Source organism: Lutra lutra, chromosome 13 (assembly GCF_902655055.1).
Source record: "Lutra lutra chromosome 13, mLutLut1.2, whole genome shotgun sequence".
In the NCBI taxonomy this organism is placed as follows: domain Eukaryota; kingdom Metazoa; phylum Chordata; class Mammalia; order Carnivora; family Mustelidae; genus Lutra; species Lutra lutra.
In genome coordinates, this window is record NC_062290.1 from 91,772,240 (window position 1) to 91,789,946 (window position 17,707).

Sequence of the window (17,707 nt, forward strand, 5' to 3'; positions counted from 1 at the left end):
ACTCCCTGGATCCTTATGCTCAGTCCATGGCACCCCCCATCCCGGGGCAGCCAGCTCGGTCCCCATTATAACCCCTGCCATTGTACTAACGCAGGACAAACCCGTAACCGTGGCCCTTGGCAGGTGCACAGGAAATAGAAACGTGCGCTTAGTTAAAGCGCCTTTTGACTCTTTCAGTAATAAAAGAAAACGCTTGGCACCCTTAGAAGGCCCTTATGTCTAACTACACACCCTCCTGAAATCAGTTACATTGTGTTGCCTTCCAGTATTTTTTTCAATGAAGCTTTTTTTAAAAACACAGTTGTAACGGTAGTATATGTAAAATTCTGGATCCTGCTTTTTTTTTTTTTTCACTTGAGATTATTTTATACGCCTTTGATCATATATGGATGTGGTCCTCCCATGTGTGTCTTTTTGGGATCATTATTCGGTGTTCAACTGCCACACTCTCACACAATGTACATGGTTCAAAGAATCTGGCTTCTAAGACAGAGCCGGAGTCCTTTGATGCCTAATGCACCTTATTTCACATGATTGTTTATCTGAGGTTCTCATTATGGAAATAAATAAATATCCTCTATGCTAATCAGGGTCGCAATTTGCATTTATATTGTGCTTTTCATTCGAGGATCTTAAGTTGTTTTATAATAATGAACGATCCCTCCATGAGCGCAATGGTATGGGGTGTGCATATGCACGCACGGGTATAGCGATAGATATTTATTTAATAACTACCAGGCAATAACTTTGGGATTTCATGTAACTACACTTGAATAGCATGCAGGAAAGTGAGTGGAGGCTTTTCAGCTGTTGGACAAACACTCATTTAGTTCAGATGCTGGGCTAGAGGGTTAATGAACTACATTCTGTCTGGCAGGAGCAAGTGGGAGGGATTCCACTACGGGGATTTCTCCGGAGGGACGGAGTATCCGCAGGAGGGCTAGACCCCAGGCACTGAGCTCCCAGACCCAAAGCCCATCTTGGAAAATGCCCTCTGTTCATTTGTCCAGAGTCAGACCCAGTTCCGGGCAGCCAAGAAATCAAGGCAACTGATCTCCCCCATCTTTCCCTCTTGGCTGGGAAACAGGGGCTGGTTAAGAATTTTCAAAAGTAGATTGGGTGGGAAATTCTTAGACTAGAAGTGCAAAGCCAGCTCACTTGTGAAGCTGTTCTGCGGAGAACCAGCTCTGGCGAGGCTCCAGGGCTAGGGGCTGTCCTTCCGGCCCGCAGGTGACTTCAGAGCAAGGTGACAGCCTGAAGGGACCGGCCCCTGGACTTTCCCCAGTGGTCATCCTACCAGTGACTGGTGCACTGAGGGCGCTTCTTCGGGCTGGGAGGGGAGGGTGCCGCCTGCCCGGCCTGATCCTGACCCCTGATCTGGGGCCGGTGTCCAGGGCCTGGTCCTTCATGCAAGCGTCGGAGGGAGCTGTGTGTCGTGCAGAAGGAGCCCAGAGAATCCCAGGACCCCTGGGACGGGGAGAGAGCTGGTTTTAATTAGAGCTGAGAGACGGGAAATAAGGCAGCAAGGGATGACATCTTAATGAGGTTTAATGAAGCTGTCTGCTGATGGGGACAGCTGTCACCCAGAGCTGTATCCCAGCCAAGCCACTTTGTGACAGAGCAAACTCGGAAAAAGGCACAGTTTGAATGCTGCTGAGGAGGGCGGGGTGGTCTGATGCAGAGCCCGGATCCTGCTCCCGCCTCCGAGCGCCTCTTGACTCGAGCACCTCGACGGCCGCAAGGGAGCCCGGCTCCTGGGCTGTATTTCGGTAGCGTCCCACGTTTCACGCGTCCCTGCAGTGTGAAGCTGAGGGTGCCTGTTAAAGGACCTTGGAGATTTTGCAGGAGCTGCCTTAGAATTCTGCCCTCAGACACAGGAAATGCCAGGGGCGTGTATAGCTGCAGGCAGAAAGGGGTTCACTGGTCCCTTCTCTTCCTGAGCCTCGACTTCCCCATCTGTCCACTGATGATGACGTGACCTCCCTCAAAGAGCTGCTGGGAGGCCGGCTGTGGGGTCGGCACATCTGATAGAGCTGAGTGTTACCTCGGCTGCTGCATTTAATACCTGGGTGGCCTTGGGCAGGTGTTAACCTTCGGTTTTCCCATCTGTGAAGTGGGATTGGCAGGGTTCAGGGAGAGGCACGAGAAGCTCTCAGGAAAGTGAGTGCTCAGTAAAAAGGTTTCTTAAAGGAGAGCACATAACATGAGCCCCTGGCAGGAAGGAGGTGCTCAGTAAGTGGGAATTCTCTCCCTCGTTCCTTTCTTTACTTCTGTAGCAAAGAGAGTGTGGTGGTTCTGAGGGATCCCGGTGTGGGGAAGGTGCTTACAGCCTTCACATGGCCCAACAGCCAGCCATGCCATCTGCCCCAGGACCTTTGCACATTCCAGTCTGAGAGCTGTTGCCTCTGGGATGTCTCTCATCCTGTTCTGAGCTGGGAGGTGGGGGCAGGTAGCTTGGGGAACTGAGTCGCCCATCAAAGCTGAGATTTGTGGCCAAGCTCATCGATTTCATGGATATCAGAGTGAGGTCGCCATGGCAAAGCAGGTGATCAGTAATTACCTTGCATTTCAATAGCAGTTGATCTCAGATGTCTGTCACGACTCACTTGCCTGCATCTGGAAGTTCAGGGTCAGGAGCTCTGAGCAACTGCTGGCTTCCCACAGCGCCCCTGCGGTGCCCAGAGACCTGCAGACCCCTCTGCCAGGCAGCTTCTGTCTGCAGGCTTCTAGAAGGCCTCTGTGCACAAGCGGGGGAAGGAGGCCCGGATCAGTGCCAGGCCCCTCCACCTCTGGCTCAATGCTCCTTCCTGCTTCCAAGAGGCCCCTCAGAGAACTCTTGGCTCCCCACCCCTCCCTGGCTGACCCACTGGAATCTTCTTCAGGTCAGCTCTCTCCACAATGCCAAACCAAGGTCCGCGCCTTTCTTTCTTTTCCCACCCACTTTTTCCTGACCTGGTCAGGACTTCCCATTGTGTGGAGGTCACATCAGGCCTCCTGGGCTTTCTGAAGTGGCAGCTCTTCCCACAACCCCAAGCTATACATGAAGACAGGGACTTGACCTGGGGTCCTCCTGGGCATAAGGCTACCTTGCGTGGGAGGAGGGGCGGTGCCCGGAAGTCAAAGCCACGACCGCTGTGGGAGCGGCCACTTGCCTGCAGAGCCCCGCCTGGCGCACGTGGGAGGGTGAGGAACAGTTCATGCCAACTGCCAAGTGGGTAGTTCAGAGCCAGCAAAGACCACGTGGAGTCAGAAGTGGGTTCGAATCCTGCCTTGTCCGCTCACGAGCTATGCGTCCAACAAGGCCCTAAAGCTCTCTGGGCCTCTGTTTCTCCACCCAGCCGGGACAGTAGGAACAACTTTGCGGGATGATTTTCAGCATTAGAGGGGATGGCGGTGAAGGAGCCTGGCACGTGGTCACCGTGATTACAGGGGTCACTGGGGTCAGCGGTGTTGGCACAAGGCGGGCGCGTGAGCTCGTCTCATCAGTCAGCTGGGCTGGTCATGGGTGAGTCTGCTGCTGCTCTGGGCACCTACCTGTGAGCACAGGGACCCCGAGGCACGTGACCTCCAGACCTAAAGGACTGAGCCACCAAGGGCAGATTTCAAGCTTGGGAATTTTGGGGGGCGGGGGAACCCAGGAAAAGGTCAGGGAGCACGCCCGCCCTGCTAGCCTGGACAGATGCTCTGCGCACAGCTCCGTGGTGTTCTGGACATCGGCCCCGGGACCCTTTGGTGTCTTATAGGTGGCCCTCTTGGATGCTGGGGGGCGACCTGCCTGCGAGGGAAGCAAGGCCAGCTGCAGGGCTGGAAGCCTGAACCCCCTTCCCAGCTGAGCTCTTGGGGAGCTCTACCCATTCCCTCCGGCAGATACTCCAGTCTGGAAAAGTTAGAGCAAACGACAAAACCAACACTCAGGGAATTCCGGATGTGAACCCGACGTCGCAGAGACGCATAGCGGGGAGCCCTCCGGGACCTAACAAATGGCTCTTGCGTTGCTGCCGCCATTTGTCGCGTGCTGGGCTTACAGGACGCTGGCCTGAAGGGGGGCTCTGCGTCACTCGAGAACACATCGCTCTTTCGATCTGTGGCCAGACGAATGGGTTCTGAAGGAGGCCAGCAGGCAGGACCCACATCAGATCAGGAAGCAGCGGGACCAGCACCCCCGAAGCCCCTTTGTGCTGCTCTTAGCCACTACCCCTGCCCCAAGGGCACTCGAGTGCACGTGTCTTGCATGTCTGGCTTCTCGCATCCCACGCTCCATGCGAAAGCTGCCGTGTGGTTGTATGGACTATGTCTTCATTGTTGCTGTAGTGTGGGATTTCCCAGCTTCAGCACTATTGTCATCTGGGGCCAGATAATTCTTCATTGTTGAGGGTGAGGACTGTATTGTGCATGTAGGATGGTCAGCGGTATCCCTGGCTTCCAGCCATCACATGGAAGGTAGAACTCCTTCCCAAATTGTGACAATTCAAAATGTCTCCGACATCGCCAGGTGTCCTCTGGGAGGCCAAAACTGTCCCTGATTGAGCACGGCAGCTGGGGAGTGTTCTATGGAATGAATATGGTGCAAGTTTTTTTATCCACCTATCATGGCCATTTGGATGGTTTCCAGTACTTGGCTATTGGGAATGGAGGCTCTGTGAGTGTTCTCAGACATGTCTTTCTTGGACATGGGCACTCGTTTCTGTTGGGTGCCCAGGAGGGAACTGGGTTGGATTACCAGGTAGGCATATGTTTAGCTTCAATAGATACTGCTACACAGCTTTCCATGCTGGCTGTTTTTACTTCCCACCAAGTGCGTCTATTCTGGTTGCTCCACGCTCTCACCAAGAGCATTGAGTTTTTACTTTGCATTTCTCAGACGTTACACAACTTGATATATGGGTCTTGGCTACTTGGACATCCTCTTAATGAAGTGCCTATTCAAGTCTCTTGCTCATCCTTCTATAGGACTGTCTGCCTTTTTTCTTATTGATTTGTAGCAGCTCTTTATATATGATAGATAAGTCTTTTGCAAGATATATGTATTGTAAATATCTTCTCTCACTCTATGGACTCAGATTTTTAGAGCTAGAGGCAACCCGTGCTTGGTGCAATTGACTAGTGTTACTTTTCAGTTGTCCGTTTTGCAAAACAACACATTTCCTAGGGGCAAAGACTGTGAGTCTGCTTTGTTCACCTCAGAACCCCCAACACAGGGCTTGGCGCATAGTAGGCACAAAATAAATATTTATGGAGTGAAAGAATGGGTAAACCCCCCATTGGGATGGCTCTTGCAGCCTAAGGCTTCAAAACCTGTGGGCAGTCGTTGATTTCCGGGGAGCTCTTGGTCAAAAGCGCAGAGCCAGGTACCCGCCAGCTTCTCTGCTTCCCTGCCCCACCCCCGGAGCACCAGCGTGACAGCCAGCGCCTGAGTCTGTCTGTCGTTCCTTTGCCGGCCAGAAATCTGCCCACCTGCACCTGCCCTGGGCAGGGGCGGGGGGAGCCTCTCCTGGAGAAGCCACATTTTAATTAACTTCCCCTGCAGTCACTGGAGAGGCCAGATCATTTTCATAAACAAATGAGAAGCCAGAGCTTTGTCTGCAGCTCAGAGTGAGTCTTGCAGAAGGAATTCAAAGCGAACCACGAACCACACAGGAGAGGCTCCGTGCATCCGCCTGGAACCCAGAGCTCTGTCCCTCTCAAGGGGGGACGGGCCTGGGATTTGAGATGGGAAAGAAGAGGCAGAGCAATGTGTAGAAGAGAACTGACAGGGTCTCCAAGGAGCCATTTCGTTCGTTTGTTCGTTCGTTCATTCCTTCCGCCCTTATTTACCAGCGTCGATTGTACGCTGGGCACAAGGATAAAGGGGTGAGAATCGGGAGGAGGGGGCAGAATCTCTACACTTTCTTCTCAGTTTTGCTGTGAACATAAAACTGCTTTAAAAAAAAAGAAAGATCTATCTTTAAAGAGCTTAAAAAAATTAACCTTAAAATAGATAAAGACTGAGAGCACATTTTACTAGGGGACACAGACATTAAGCTGATCGTCATGCAATTAATGACTTAATTACGCCGCTTTGTCATCTCTAACGGCTTCACTGATGTACAGTTCACACAGTGTACAATTCACCCAAATAAAGTGCCCAAGCCAGTGGCTCTTTGCACATTCCCAGACTTGGGCAACCATCACCATCGTGGGTTTTAGGATCCCTCTTAGCCATCACCCCGCACCCCGAGCATTCCATTCCCATCTCCCTCCCAGCCGGAAGCCACCATGAATCGACTTCCTGTCTGTACGGACGTGCTGTCTGAGACATTTCACGTCAGTGACCTCCAGCGATACGTCATCCTCGGTGACCGGCTCTCTCTGAGTGTAAGCGTCATACGGTCCAAGCCCGTCTGTGCCGCGGAGGTACTACTGTGTGATTTTGAAAGTGCCCTATAGGTAGAGCTCAGGGACCGCTGATGCCATATGACAGGGAAAGTTGTCTGGACTGAAGGCAACCCGGGAGGGCTTCCCAGAGAAAGAGGATTTTAGTCTCAGGCATTTATTGAGCACCTGCAACGTGCCACCAGCAGAGGGAAGGCGACACACGTCATGCTTCTGGCTGCGTGGGAATTTATAATCCAGGCAGGCTGGCTCGTGGGTCTTTGTTGAACTGGTGGATCTGAACGTGGGCTGGAGACAGACGGCTTGGGTTCAAATCCCGGCTTGGCCACTTGCTGCTGTGTGGCCTTGTGCAAACTGTCTGACTTGTCTGTGCCACAGCTTCCTCATCTGAGAAACGGGGTGGCGATGGGGTCCACCTCACAGGGCAGTTGTGAGGACCCAGAGCGAGAAGCATAGGAAGGACAGAACGCTGTGTCTGGGACTCGGTGGGAATCCAGCCAGGGCTCGATAAAGCCGAGAAGGAGATGATCTACGTACCACACAGGGTAGGACCTCTGCTTCCGGAGCCGCTCGCTCCTCTGAAGAGAGGCGGTGTCGTCTACTCTAATGACTTAGAGCCCTGGCCGGGGCCTAAACACACTGGCGCGTGAAACCCATCCTGTCCCTTGGGAGCGGGGATCACAACCGTCTCTCTAGGTGTCCGCTTCCCTGCCTATAAAATAGGGGAGTCGTGTGGTCAGTGATAGGGCAGTTTTGTTCCTACAACCCCCTTCTGGAGGACAAGGAAGAGTTTGCCAGAGACCCAGAGAGTGAGGAAAGCTGTCTGGCCACTGGGAAGCCACTGGGAAAGTGATAGTGGGCCGTGTCACCGTAGCCCCACCTGCCAGTCAAGAAGGCATCGACGTCCCCATGAGCTGCAGGGACCGGGATACAAGCCATCTTGGGTAGGAATGAAGAGTCAGGTAGGGAAGGTGCTGCTCCGTCCCTAGTGGGGCCTCCGTGCGCGGATCTCTGACCCAGGCACATCCCGCGGCTGAGTGACACCCGGTTCCAGCCAGGCAGATCTGGGCTGGATCCCCCAGTGCAGCTGCTCGGGGCGGGGACTTGTCCCACCCCTCCACCACACCAACGCGCCTCCTCTGTCAAGACCTCAGGGCCCTCCTGACTTGATCTGCTCGCTTGTCCCTCGCCACGAGCACCTGGCAGGCTTCTTCTCCAGCGCGTGTCTCTGGGCCCTGCTCAGGGAGGGCTCTGTCATCGCACCCTCATGGCCCTCCAGGTTGCCCACAGGGCCTGGGGCCCCGAGAGCGTCCAGTGACTCCTGTTGCTGACTTTGTCCTGTGTGGTCGGTCTGGGGTCCTGCTGCTCACTTCCGCTCTCTGTCTTTCCCCAACAGGCTGAGCTCGGGAAGCCCCGAGAGAGAAGCTGCAGTTTGCCGGGAGTTGATTTTAATTATGGACTCTACACCCGGGGACTGGATGGAGGCGTCCCCGCAGGTGAACCAGCAGACTCTGCAGCCCCTGGGGACCTGAGCTCTCAAGCCAGGCAGGGGGCCTCGCTCCGGGGACAGAGCCAAGAGTCACGGGGTCTCACGCGCTGGTCCCACAGCACCATTCTGGTGGAAACCACAGTCGGGGCTTGGCCGAGACGGGGGTGTCCAGGCAGCATCCTGGTCGGAGGTAGCGGGGAAGTAGCCCGGGCCCCAGCCAGGGTGGAACACTGATCCCGGGCCAGACTGTGCTCTGCACGGTGCGAGCTTCAAGCGCGGACAGGCTCAGCGCCAGCCCTCCGATGGCCCCGAGGAGTTAAAGGCCGGGCAAACCCAGCAACTCAAAGGTTGCTCAGGTGCCCTCTGGGATCTCGGGGAATCCTGACCCCTCCTTCCTAGCAGGCCAAGCAGGACTGTCCCGCAGTGGGCTCTGGGTTGACGGGAAGGGATGCACGCCCCAGCTTCTTCTCAGTCAGGTGCCCCTGGTGGCTTCACCTCCCAGACTGACCGCCGCTCCGTGCTGTCTCTCCCCGCCCCCAGCCATCGGACACTGGAATGTGTTTAAGCAGCAGCCCACCTGCCCCCATGAACTGACCCGGAACTACATCGCCATGAATCGGGGGGCAGTGAAAGCCGGCCTGGTAACCGCTCGGGAGAATTTCCTCTACCGCCAGCTCAATGACATCCGTATCAGTGACCAGGAAGACCGGCACGTCAAGAAGGAACTGCCCTCTCTCCCACCAAATATGACGTTTGGGACCCCGGCACGGTAAGGGGGCTGGCACTCAAGGTTCTCTGCTTCACCATGGGGCGGGAGGGCGCTCAGAGGTGTCTGAATTAGGGAACAATGTGGGGCATGACCTTTGACTCCAGGAAGGGGTGAGTGTTCCAGGCCTGGTCAAGCAGTGTATCTCACAAACCTCGGTCCCAGTGATGGGTTCAGCAGCAGACACGTAACCCATGTCCCAACTCTAGAAGGCAGGACATTCTACAAAAGCAGAATGTGGTTGCATGTCATCAAATCTCAAATCAAACTGCCTTGATTTTTTTTTTTTTTTAGTGGAATTTACTGGCTTATATGATTGAAAAGCTCTGGGGTAGAGAGCTTCAGGCATAGCTGGATCTAGGTAATCGAGGGATGTTACCAGTGTAACATCCTGTGCTTCCCGGTCCTGGCTTCATTCTCTGACACGCTCCTCCTTCATGTAGCAAAATGATCAGGAACAGTTCCATTCTCGGCGGGAAGGGCACAGGAACTTCAACAGAGACTTGAGATCAAGACTCCTTGGCCCAACTTCAGAGCTTTGCCTCCCCCAGAACTAACCACACCGAGAAGGGATGGCGAAGTACACTGATTGGCCAGTCTTGGGTCTCATGTCTGCCTCTGAACCAGCTGCCGAGACCGGGAGTTTCCGAGGCCCTGATGGGCCAGGCCAGATCCCCTGCCCCTTCTGGGAGGGGGTGGGGGGTTGGAATCAGTCTCTGCAAATCGACAGGAGCAGGTGGTGGAAGACATATGCAGAAATCAAGGTTCTGGCCCCAGAAGGAGGAGAACGGAGCACAGCAGCAGATGGTTGATACAGCAAGGCATCCTCACCCAAACGATGCCGCGGTACAGACCTCACAAAAACTACTGGCATGTGTGCCTCACGCCATACAAGGGAACAGAAGTGCTCGCAGCTACCAAAATGGCCTGGGGCCTCCAGCTGCCCCAAGCCCCACCTAGACGCCCGAAACCGAGGAGCCGGTATCATGGTCCGTCTGTGTGGACCAGGTGTGGACCAGGCCCCTCCCCGCTCCCATCCCACTCTTTCCAGACATGTCACTTCTTCAGGCTCTGCCCCCGTGCTTTATTTATTTATTTATGTATTTATTTATTTAGTGGTTCCTTCTTTATTTTTAATTTTTCTTCTCATCGTGTTTTATTGTGGTAAGATGCGCTACTTTTACATGTCCGGTTCAGTGGCATTAAGTACATTCCCATTGCTGTGAACTACCGCGACCATCGTCTCCAGAACTTTCTCTTCATCCCAGACTGAAACTCTGCCCCCCGGAGATGGTATCTCTCTGTTCCTCCCTCCCCTCAGCTCTCGGTGGCCGGCGCTCTGCTTTCCGTCTCTGTGATTTTGAGACGGCAGGTGAGTCCTCTAAATGGAATCATGCGATATTTGATCTTCTGTGTCTGGCTGATTTCATTCACCATAATGGCTCCGAGGTTCATCCAGGTCCGAAGCAGGTGCCCGAATTTCCTCCCTTTTGAAGGTAGAAAAATATCCCATTGTATGTACACACGACATTTTGTTTATCCGTGTATCCATCGGTGGACACTGGGTTACTTCCACCTTCGGGCTCTTGTGAATTGTGCTGCTGTGAACATCGTGTGCAAACATCTGTTTGAGTCCCTGCTTTCAGTTTTCCTGGGGCATCTGCTCACGAGTGGAATTGCTGGGTCATACGCGATTCTAGATTAAGTTTTTTAAGGAACTGCCAGTGTTTTTCATAGCGTGAGCCACCAGACTTTCGTGCTTTTTCCCTGACTTTTTTCTCGACCCTGCGGAGCAAAACCCACTTGTCCCCAGAGTCCAGACCAGCATCTTCTCTGCGGGAAGCTCTTCCACCTCCCACGGACATCTCTCCCCTGAAAGGCATTTCTGTTCATCAGCCTTCAAAACCTGGACTGTGACATTGAAGACACACTGGAAAGTCATTTCTGGACTGGATTAACTAATTTTCTGCTCATCATCCTCTGCCCACCTTTGAAGTAATGCCCCCAGTCAGTCCCTCCAGGGCATTCCCAAGACTGCCCGGAGTGCAGAGGGAGAGACAGTCCCACTGTGCGTCAGGTCACTATATCCATCCAGGGTGGTCGCCCGTGTCTCCAAGACAGCACGGTGTCTGGGAGCAGCTCTGGCTAGGAGTGAGCCTGGGGTTCTAGTCCCGGCCTGGTCGCCAGCTGTTTCCCCTCGAGGCTTCCAGTCCCTCATCTGTCACTGGGCTGTCACAGCACTAACCTGGCATTCCAGGGTTCCTGGATTATGTCTGGTCTCTCTGTCAATTTCCTTTGTCTTTAAAACCCTGTGCAGGGGTCTGGGTGGTTGTTGCCCAGCCTAGGCAGGGAGATATGAACTGAGCTTCCCGAAATGGGTTCTCAACCTGATGTGCTTATGTATAAAAACATAGGGCACCTGGTGGTACAGTCGGTTGTGTCTGACTCTTGGTTTCGGCTCAGGTGGTAACCCCAGGGTCCTAATATCGAGTCCCCTATCGGGGAACCCTCCCCTTATTTGCCTCCCCACCACTCCCTTTCTCTCGCTCCTGAAATAAATGAATGAATCTTTAAGGAAAAATTTTAGAAGACACTGAACATTAGCCATCACCTAGTTCGAAGCCCTTATTTAAAAAAAGAAAGCAGGGGTGCCCGGCTGGCTCAGTTGGTAGAGCATGTGACTCTTGGTCTTGGGGTCACGAGTTCAAGCCCCATGTTGCCCATAGAGCTTACTTTAAGAAAAGATAAAAAATAAAATAAATAGGAACACCTGGGTGGCTCAGTCGTTGGGCATCTGATTCTCGGTTTCAGCTCAGATGGTGATCGAGATTGAGCCCCGCATCAGGCTCCATGGTCAGTGGAGAGTCTGCTTGTCCCTCTCCCTTTGTTCCTCATCCTCTCCCTCTCTCTCTCAAATAAATAAATAAAATCTTAAAAAATAATAAAATAAATAAAACCAGAAAGCAGAAGTTCAGAGAGGCGAAGAGACTTTCCCAAGCATGTTGTGACCAGACAAGAGCCAGATCTGGAGCCCCACGGGCAGACTCCCCGTCCAGTGCTCGTTCCTCCTCTCCTTGCCTCCCTGGGACTGAGGGACGGTGCAGACGTCCACAGTTTCTGATCCTGGGGCAGTGTTATTTCATGTACAATGGAAAAGCTCAAGTCAGCTGGGCTCCGAAAGGACATCCATTATCATCTGGCTTTCAATATAAAATCTTAAATTGCTATAAAGCCGAGTGGCTACAATTCCAGAGGAAAGACGTGATGAAGTACCGGCCAGATCTTCTGTGATGGTAAATGGGCTTTGCATATGCAAATTGAATGGATTTTAAAATGGTATTTAATGACAATTTTCGTAGCAGACGTTAACATTAATTGCACAAAAATGAAAATGCTGCATTAGGTTGCTGTTAGCAGCAAATACCGTGGCCATAAAGCTTTATCTTTATCAACAGTGGCCTTTTCTCGTGTGACAGGGCAGCTCAGCAAATTGCAAGCAAAAGGGCTTTTACAGAGCAAAAATATCCCCCAAAGCAGGCCCAAATCAGCATCAATTCCGCTTTATTTCTTTGTAAGTGGAGGTTAAGTGGTTGCCGGAAAAGCTTTTACCGAGATGCCCAGCCTGCCTGCAGAGCCCCTCCACCTCGCTGCATACGTGCGAAAAGCAGTTAAAAGATGAGCACCCCTCTCCATAATGGGGCTATTACTTTAAAGTTATGGGGCCGAGGCCCATTTCCTAATGATCACCTTTTACAAGCCTCGATTGTATTTATTTCTTTACTTTAAAAGCATGTTAAAAAACCAAATCTGATTACACACGACTACCCAAGGAGTTGTTCCGGCGATTTGGTCCAATAAATAAATAGACAAAGAAACAAATGCGTGCCATTTACTCACAAGTACAGATATGTTAAAAAAATAATAATAATCAAGTCCCATCTTGGACTAAATACACGGAAAACTCACTCTAAGCTGGGCCCGCAGCTGAAGCACTCCAAGTGCCGCACAAGAGACAATTCTGACCACAGCTCTGCCTCCTGTCCCCCGACATCAAATCCTCTCGCCCTTTATGTATCTTATGATGGACAAAATAATGGGTATGAGGGGTGGCGCACACTTCTACCAGCACCCGCCCTTAGCACCCCCACATCAGATGGGATCCAAACCCCAGTTTGGGCTTATTCAATTAGTCCCTTTCCAGTGAGTGGATTTGGTTTCCAGTCTACACCGATCTGTCGCAGATTGTCACTACATCAGAAAGGTACATTTCAGTTCATGAGCTGCCATGGCTGAAAGAAAGTGGGGCCCTAAGCAATGATCGGGGAGCAGAGCCCGTGTGGATTTGCGGTCGAGAGCGGGGGCCATGGCCAAGTCGACCCCCAGCCATGTTTCCCCATGCGGCACTTAGAAAGTTTGAATGAGTTGCCACATCTGAAAAAGTCAGGGGATTTCATATACAAACCTGGATTCCCCGCTTCTCCTAAAAAGTCAGAAGCCGGGCGACCGAGGTCAGCACCTCTGCCTGGCACCAGGGACTGGTGCTGGGAGGCTGGGCCCCGTTCGGACAGAATCCATGCGTCCTCCTCCATCTATCCGTCCCTCCTTGGCCTGGCTTCTCCCTTTTTTGCTATTTGTCTGGTCCTGGTGGACACCGAGTTTGCAGGCCCCCCACCCCCGTGTAGACTGGCCATACTGATCCCTCGGCGAACTGCTCCTTCCTTTCGTCCTCTGATAGAGGTGGGGGCACCACGAACCGAAGCTGCCCTGAGCTGAGTTTACGTGGCAAGCAGCCCTTTTGTGCACGGAGTCGCTAATACTAACACCAGCCCTACAAAGCAGGTATCCGGCCTCGATGTATGATCCACTTCTCAGGCCAGGAAAGGGGGTGCAGCTTCTGGCTATCAGGTGGCAGAGCAGGCTTTGTACCCCGTCTGGCTGGCCAGCTTTGAAGACCACACCTCTCGGATCAGGCATCTGGAGAGAGCCCGTGCACGATGGCTCTCCCGTCTCACCGTCAAATCTCAGACCTCAAGTCAGGGGAGGATTTTAAATTCTCATCACCCACGTGCAGGGCCGTGACACAGATCTCCAAGCATGCTGTGACCCAAGGTCCACAGACAGATATGTCTGGAGGCCAGAAATGTAACTATTAAAGAAGCACTTAATTATTGATGCATTTTAATAAGTGTTTGCAAATGTTCACATGTCCTTGGCACGTCTTAACTGCTCCTGCTCCTAATGGGCCCAGGACTGTCGGTTGTGGGGAGTCGGGGATGCGGGGAGGGAGGAGCAGCAAGTGGTGGCAGCAGCTGGTGCTCCTGGCAGATTCTGGGCACCCAGGGCTCAGCCACTATCCTGCCTGGGGAGCCTCGTGCCACACGCAAGGCAAGGACAGCTAGCAGGAGGATCTATCCCTCTGTGGATGGCAAACAGCGTCCCCCCTCTCCGCCGCGCATGTCTGTGTATGGCATGGGCCGGATGAACAGTAGGAGGCCCCTGCTCTGAACTCACAATGCCAACTATGGGTTATTGTTATAACTGAACGCCTCCCAGGCACCCTCTCCTTAAATAACTCTGAACAGCTCAGTGAGTGCCAGGCTGGGACTCTCACATCCCATCATAGAGAAGAAGAGACAGAGGGTCAGAGAGGTGAAGTTATTTGCCCCTGCCTCTGCACTGGGACAGGGATTGGTCTGGTCTAAACACTAGGGATGGTGACTGTGACAGTGACCTGCCTGCCTAACAGACACAGGATGGAGGTGACACGGGTGAAGATGCCACCCACGCTTTCTCTGCACTAGCGGGGGGCTGAGACAGAATCTACGTCACCTATATCTATATGTAGAGAGAGAGTGGAAGACTACCCTGTCTGGATTTTTCTTAAAGCTTTAAACTTTCTCTGAACACAATGAGCTACCCTTAGGATGGGCCCCTCCTCTTCCCTCCCCCTTCAGTGGCTCCCCACATCCCAACAAACAAACTCCTCGATGGGGCACCCAGAACCTTCACCGCACTGCCTGCTTTGTGCTCCTCAGCATCCCCGGTGCTGACCACAGGGCCTTTGCTGAAGAGGTCCTCAGTAAACACTCGCCAAATGAACCCACAAACAAAGGGCCACTTTGGAGTCTGAATGTGAAGCCGGTAGCAACGTGCAACTTTGGCAGAAAACTTGGTTCCTCCACCAATTAGTCTGGCTTAGACCCACCAGCCCCCGTCCCAGTGCTGAACGCATTCAGACCATGGAGAATGAGAAGCACAAGAAAGGCAGGAAATGCTACCAGTCCTCCGTCTGTCTGCGCTGCTGCCCGCCCAGCTATCAGATGCATCAGCAGCCTGACAGTGACAAACGTGAAGGATGGAGGAAATTTTACAGGCTGTTAAAAAAATGTTTGCTGCCTGACAGGTTTTTTGAATCTTTCTGCCAAGCTGATTTATTTTACAAATTTCCAATGGTCCCATCAATCACGCTGGGTTATTTTGTTCCTCCCAGAGCTGACCGCCAAAATCCAAGCCCCCACCCAAACTCATATAAAATAATAATAAGACCCTTCCCAGACGACCGACCCGGGGATCCACGACAGTTTCTGAATGGGGAGACCAACTCCAGATTTATGGGTGGCCGGGACGCCGGCTGAATGAACCCGGCCTGACCACCAGGGGGAGCGTGTGGCTCTCGCAAGGTCCCCCGCACCTGAAACGCACATCCGGCGGCCAAGAAACCTGGCCCACCCGCTCCCGCCGCTGACATTAATAGCTCTCTGCTTTCCTGGACACTCTGGTCCTGGAGGCCAGGGACAATGCCAGTTTTGTTCACTGCTACTTCATCAGAGCCTGGCACACATAGGAACTCAGTAAGTATTTGTTGAGGAGAAATACGGTCCAGGACCCTTTAAGGCTTTGACACAGAGTCTTTGAAAGTGAACACACACGTTTGAGGCCAGAGAGGAGGCGGTAAAGCCAGAGTCTGCTCTGTCCCCTGTGCTCGATGTTATGAATCAATATCAATAAGGCTGTCTTGAACAGTGAATGTGTCCCTTGGCCTTGTTACTAGAGGTAGCAAGTCCAGAACAAGGGAGGTGACCTTCCTACTCTATTCTGAACTCAGGTCACACTTGAAACATCAACTTAAAAAATGTGAAGCATCATACGTTCAGGGAAGGCCCATAAACAGGAAGGGGTCCAGAGATAGCAGGACAGGGGTGCTGGCATGAGGGACCGAAACCACCGTGTACCAGGAACATGACAATAAATGAGGACAGTGGAGGGGCTTTGTTCTCAGAGCCTTGAGAGAACAAAACGAGGACTGGTGTGTGTGTTTGGAGAGCGGGACTGTGGTTCACGTGGCAGAGCCCTTGAGAAACAGCAGACGGGTGCACCATCTTGTTAAATCCCTCCAACAGGGAGGGGCTATCATCTCCATCTTATAGATGAGGAGACTGAGGCCCAGAGAGTCCCTTGCCTGAGGCCACATGGCCAGTTGGTGACAGAGCCAGGATCTGAGCTGCTGTCCATACCCACAGCCTGCAGGCTTCCAGGAGGCTGAGCCAGGGCCTGGATGAGGAAATCATTAACATCCTGAACCCCGTCCGCAAGGCTGCCCGTCTCCAGGCATGTCCTCGGCCAAGGGAGGCCATTTGCGAATAGCAGCGACAGTGGTCAGTGCTGCTGCTCGCGAGCTCTTCCCAGGGACCAGGCTTTCCACAGAGTGACTCAGTATGTCCTCACGGCGGCCCACCACCTCCACTGACCTGCAGGGAAACTGAGGCAGGGAGAGGTTATGTCCCTGTAGCAAGAGCTCACAGGTGATAGCGGAAGCCTGGGTGTTCGGGTCCAGATGGTTTACTCTAGACCCTCATGCTCAGGGAGGTGTTGGCTGACACCCCAGACCTACGCATCACTGCCAGGCCGGGTCCTGGGACACCCCAAACTGGGTCCGACAGGGGCCCCTCCTCATGGGGAGCCTGCTTCTGTGGACCTGACCCGGGGGCCTTTTGTTAAGAGGCCCAGGCAGGGAGAGTAGATGGGAAGCGGTGTGGGGGGACCCATCTTCTCCCCCTTCCTCTCTGGGCCCCCGCCCTGCTGTGTCTGCTCCTACCTCTCGCCCCTCCCCAAACTCTTCTCACTCATTCCTCTAAGGCGGCTTTGTTGCCAGAGCCAGGAATGAGACATTTTTCATGCTTTGCCTTTTCCCCTCTCTGCTCTCCTGCGGCCCAGACGGAGATTTATTCCCGGCCCGAGGCTCTCGGCATTCGGAGCAGGGAGGGTTCAGGGAGGCGCTGATGGGCCCATAATGGATGGGGCCGTGCTCCCCCGGGGCCTGGCCCTCCCGAACCCCATCCATCAGGAGCAGCTCCGTGCCAGGGTCAGCGCTAACGAGGCCGCAGGCAGCTCCCCCTCGGGGCCTCCCCAGCTCCCGCTCTCCCGCTTTTGATTTTTCCAGAGCTGGGCCTTGCCTGCCCGCGACGGTGGGCAAAGCGTGGGAGTGGGCCTGGCGCCTCGGCCTCCGCAGCCCCCGCCTCGACACAGCTGGAGGGTTCGCTGGGCTGTGCCTGGCTCTGCCCCTCAGTGACACGGTGGCCCCTCTGACACGGGGGCACGGAGGAGCCGGTCCCGCGGGGAGAGCCAGTTTCGAGCTCAACACAGCACCCCAGCCTGCTGCTGCGCAAGACCCCCACGCAAAAGAATTCAGAGCCTACAGCGTGTCTCTGCACATGTGCTCAGGAACCAAGGCCATCCCTTTCCCTTTGGGGCCAGATGGAGGCGGCCTTCCGTTCCAGAAAACCGGGTGCCCTGCAGGTTCCAGTAATAATAATAGCAGCTTCCGTCTCACTAGCTCCTCTGGGGCCTGGCACAGGGACGGGCCCTCCATGCACAGCCTTTCCCCTGACCCTCAGAATGACCCTTGAGTAGCAACACTCTTTCTACAGATGGGGAAACTGAGGCCCAGAGATGCTTGTCTGTGATCGCGTGGCCAGAGAGTGGGATTTGACCTTGGAGGTCCTGTCTGTCGCTTCTGTCCTGTACCGTGTGCTCACTCAGTGCCCGCCTGTGCTGGGCGTCACGCCGGGTGTTCAGGATAC

General features: G+C 53.7%; 1 protein-coding gene across 1 annotated transcript in view; it reads left to right on the forward strand.

The window, feature by feature from the left end:
• Window positions 1-17,707, forward strand: part of CFAP77 (cilia and flagella associated protein 77) — a 125,479-nt gene that overhangs the window by 64,408 nt on the left and 43,364 nt on the right. The window contains exons 2-3 of the mRNA XM_047700255.1: window positions 7,769-7,868; window positions 8,402-8,630. Of these exons, the coding sequence (XP_047556211.1) occupies window positions 7,769-7,868; window positions 8,402-8,630 (329 nt within the window). The remainder of the gene's footprint in view (window positions 1-7,768; window positions 7,869-8,401; window positions 8,631-17,707) is intronic.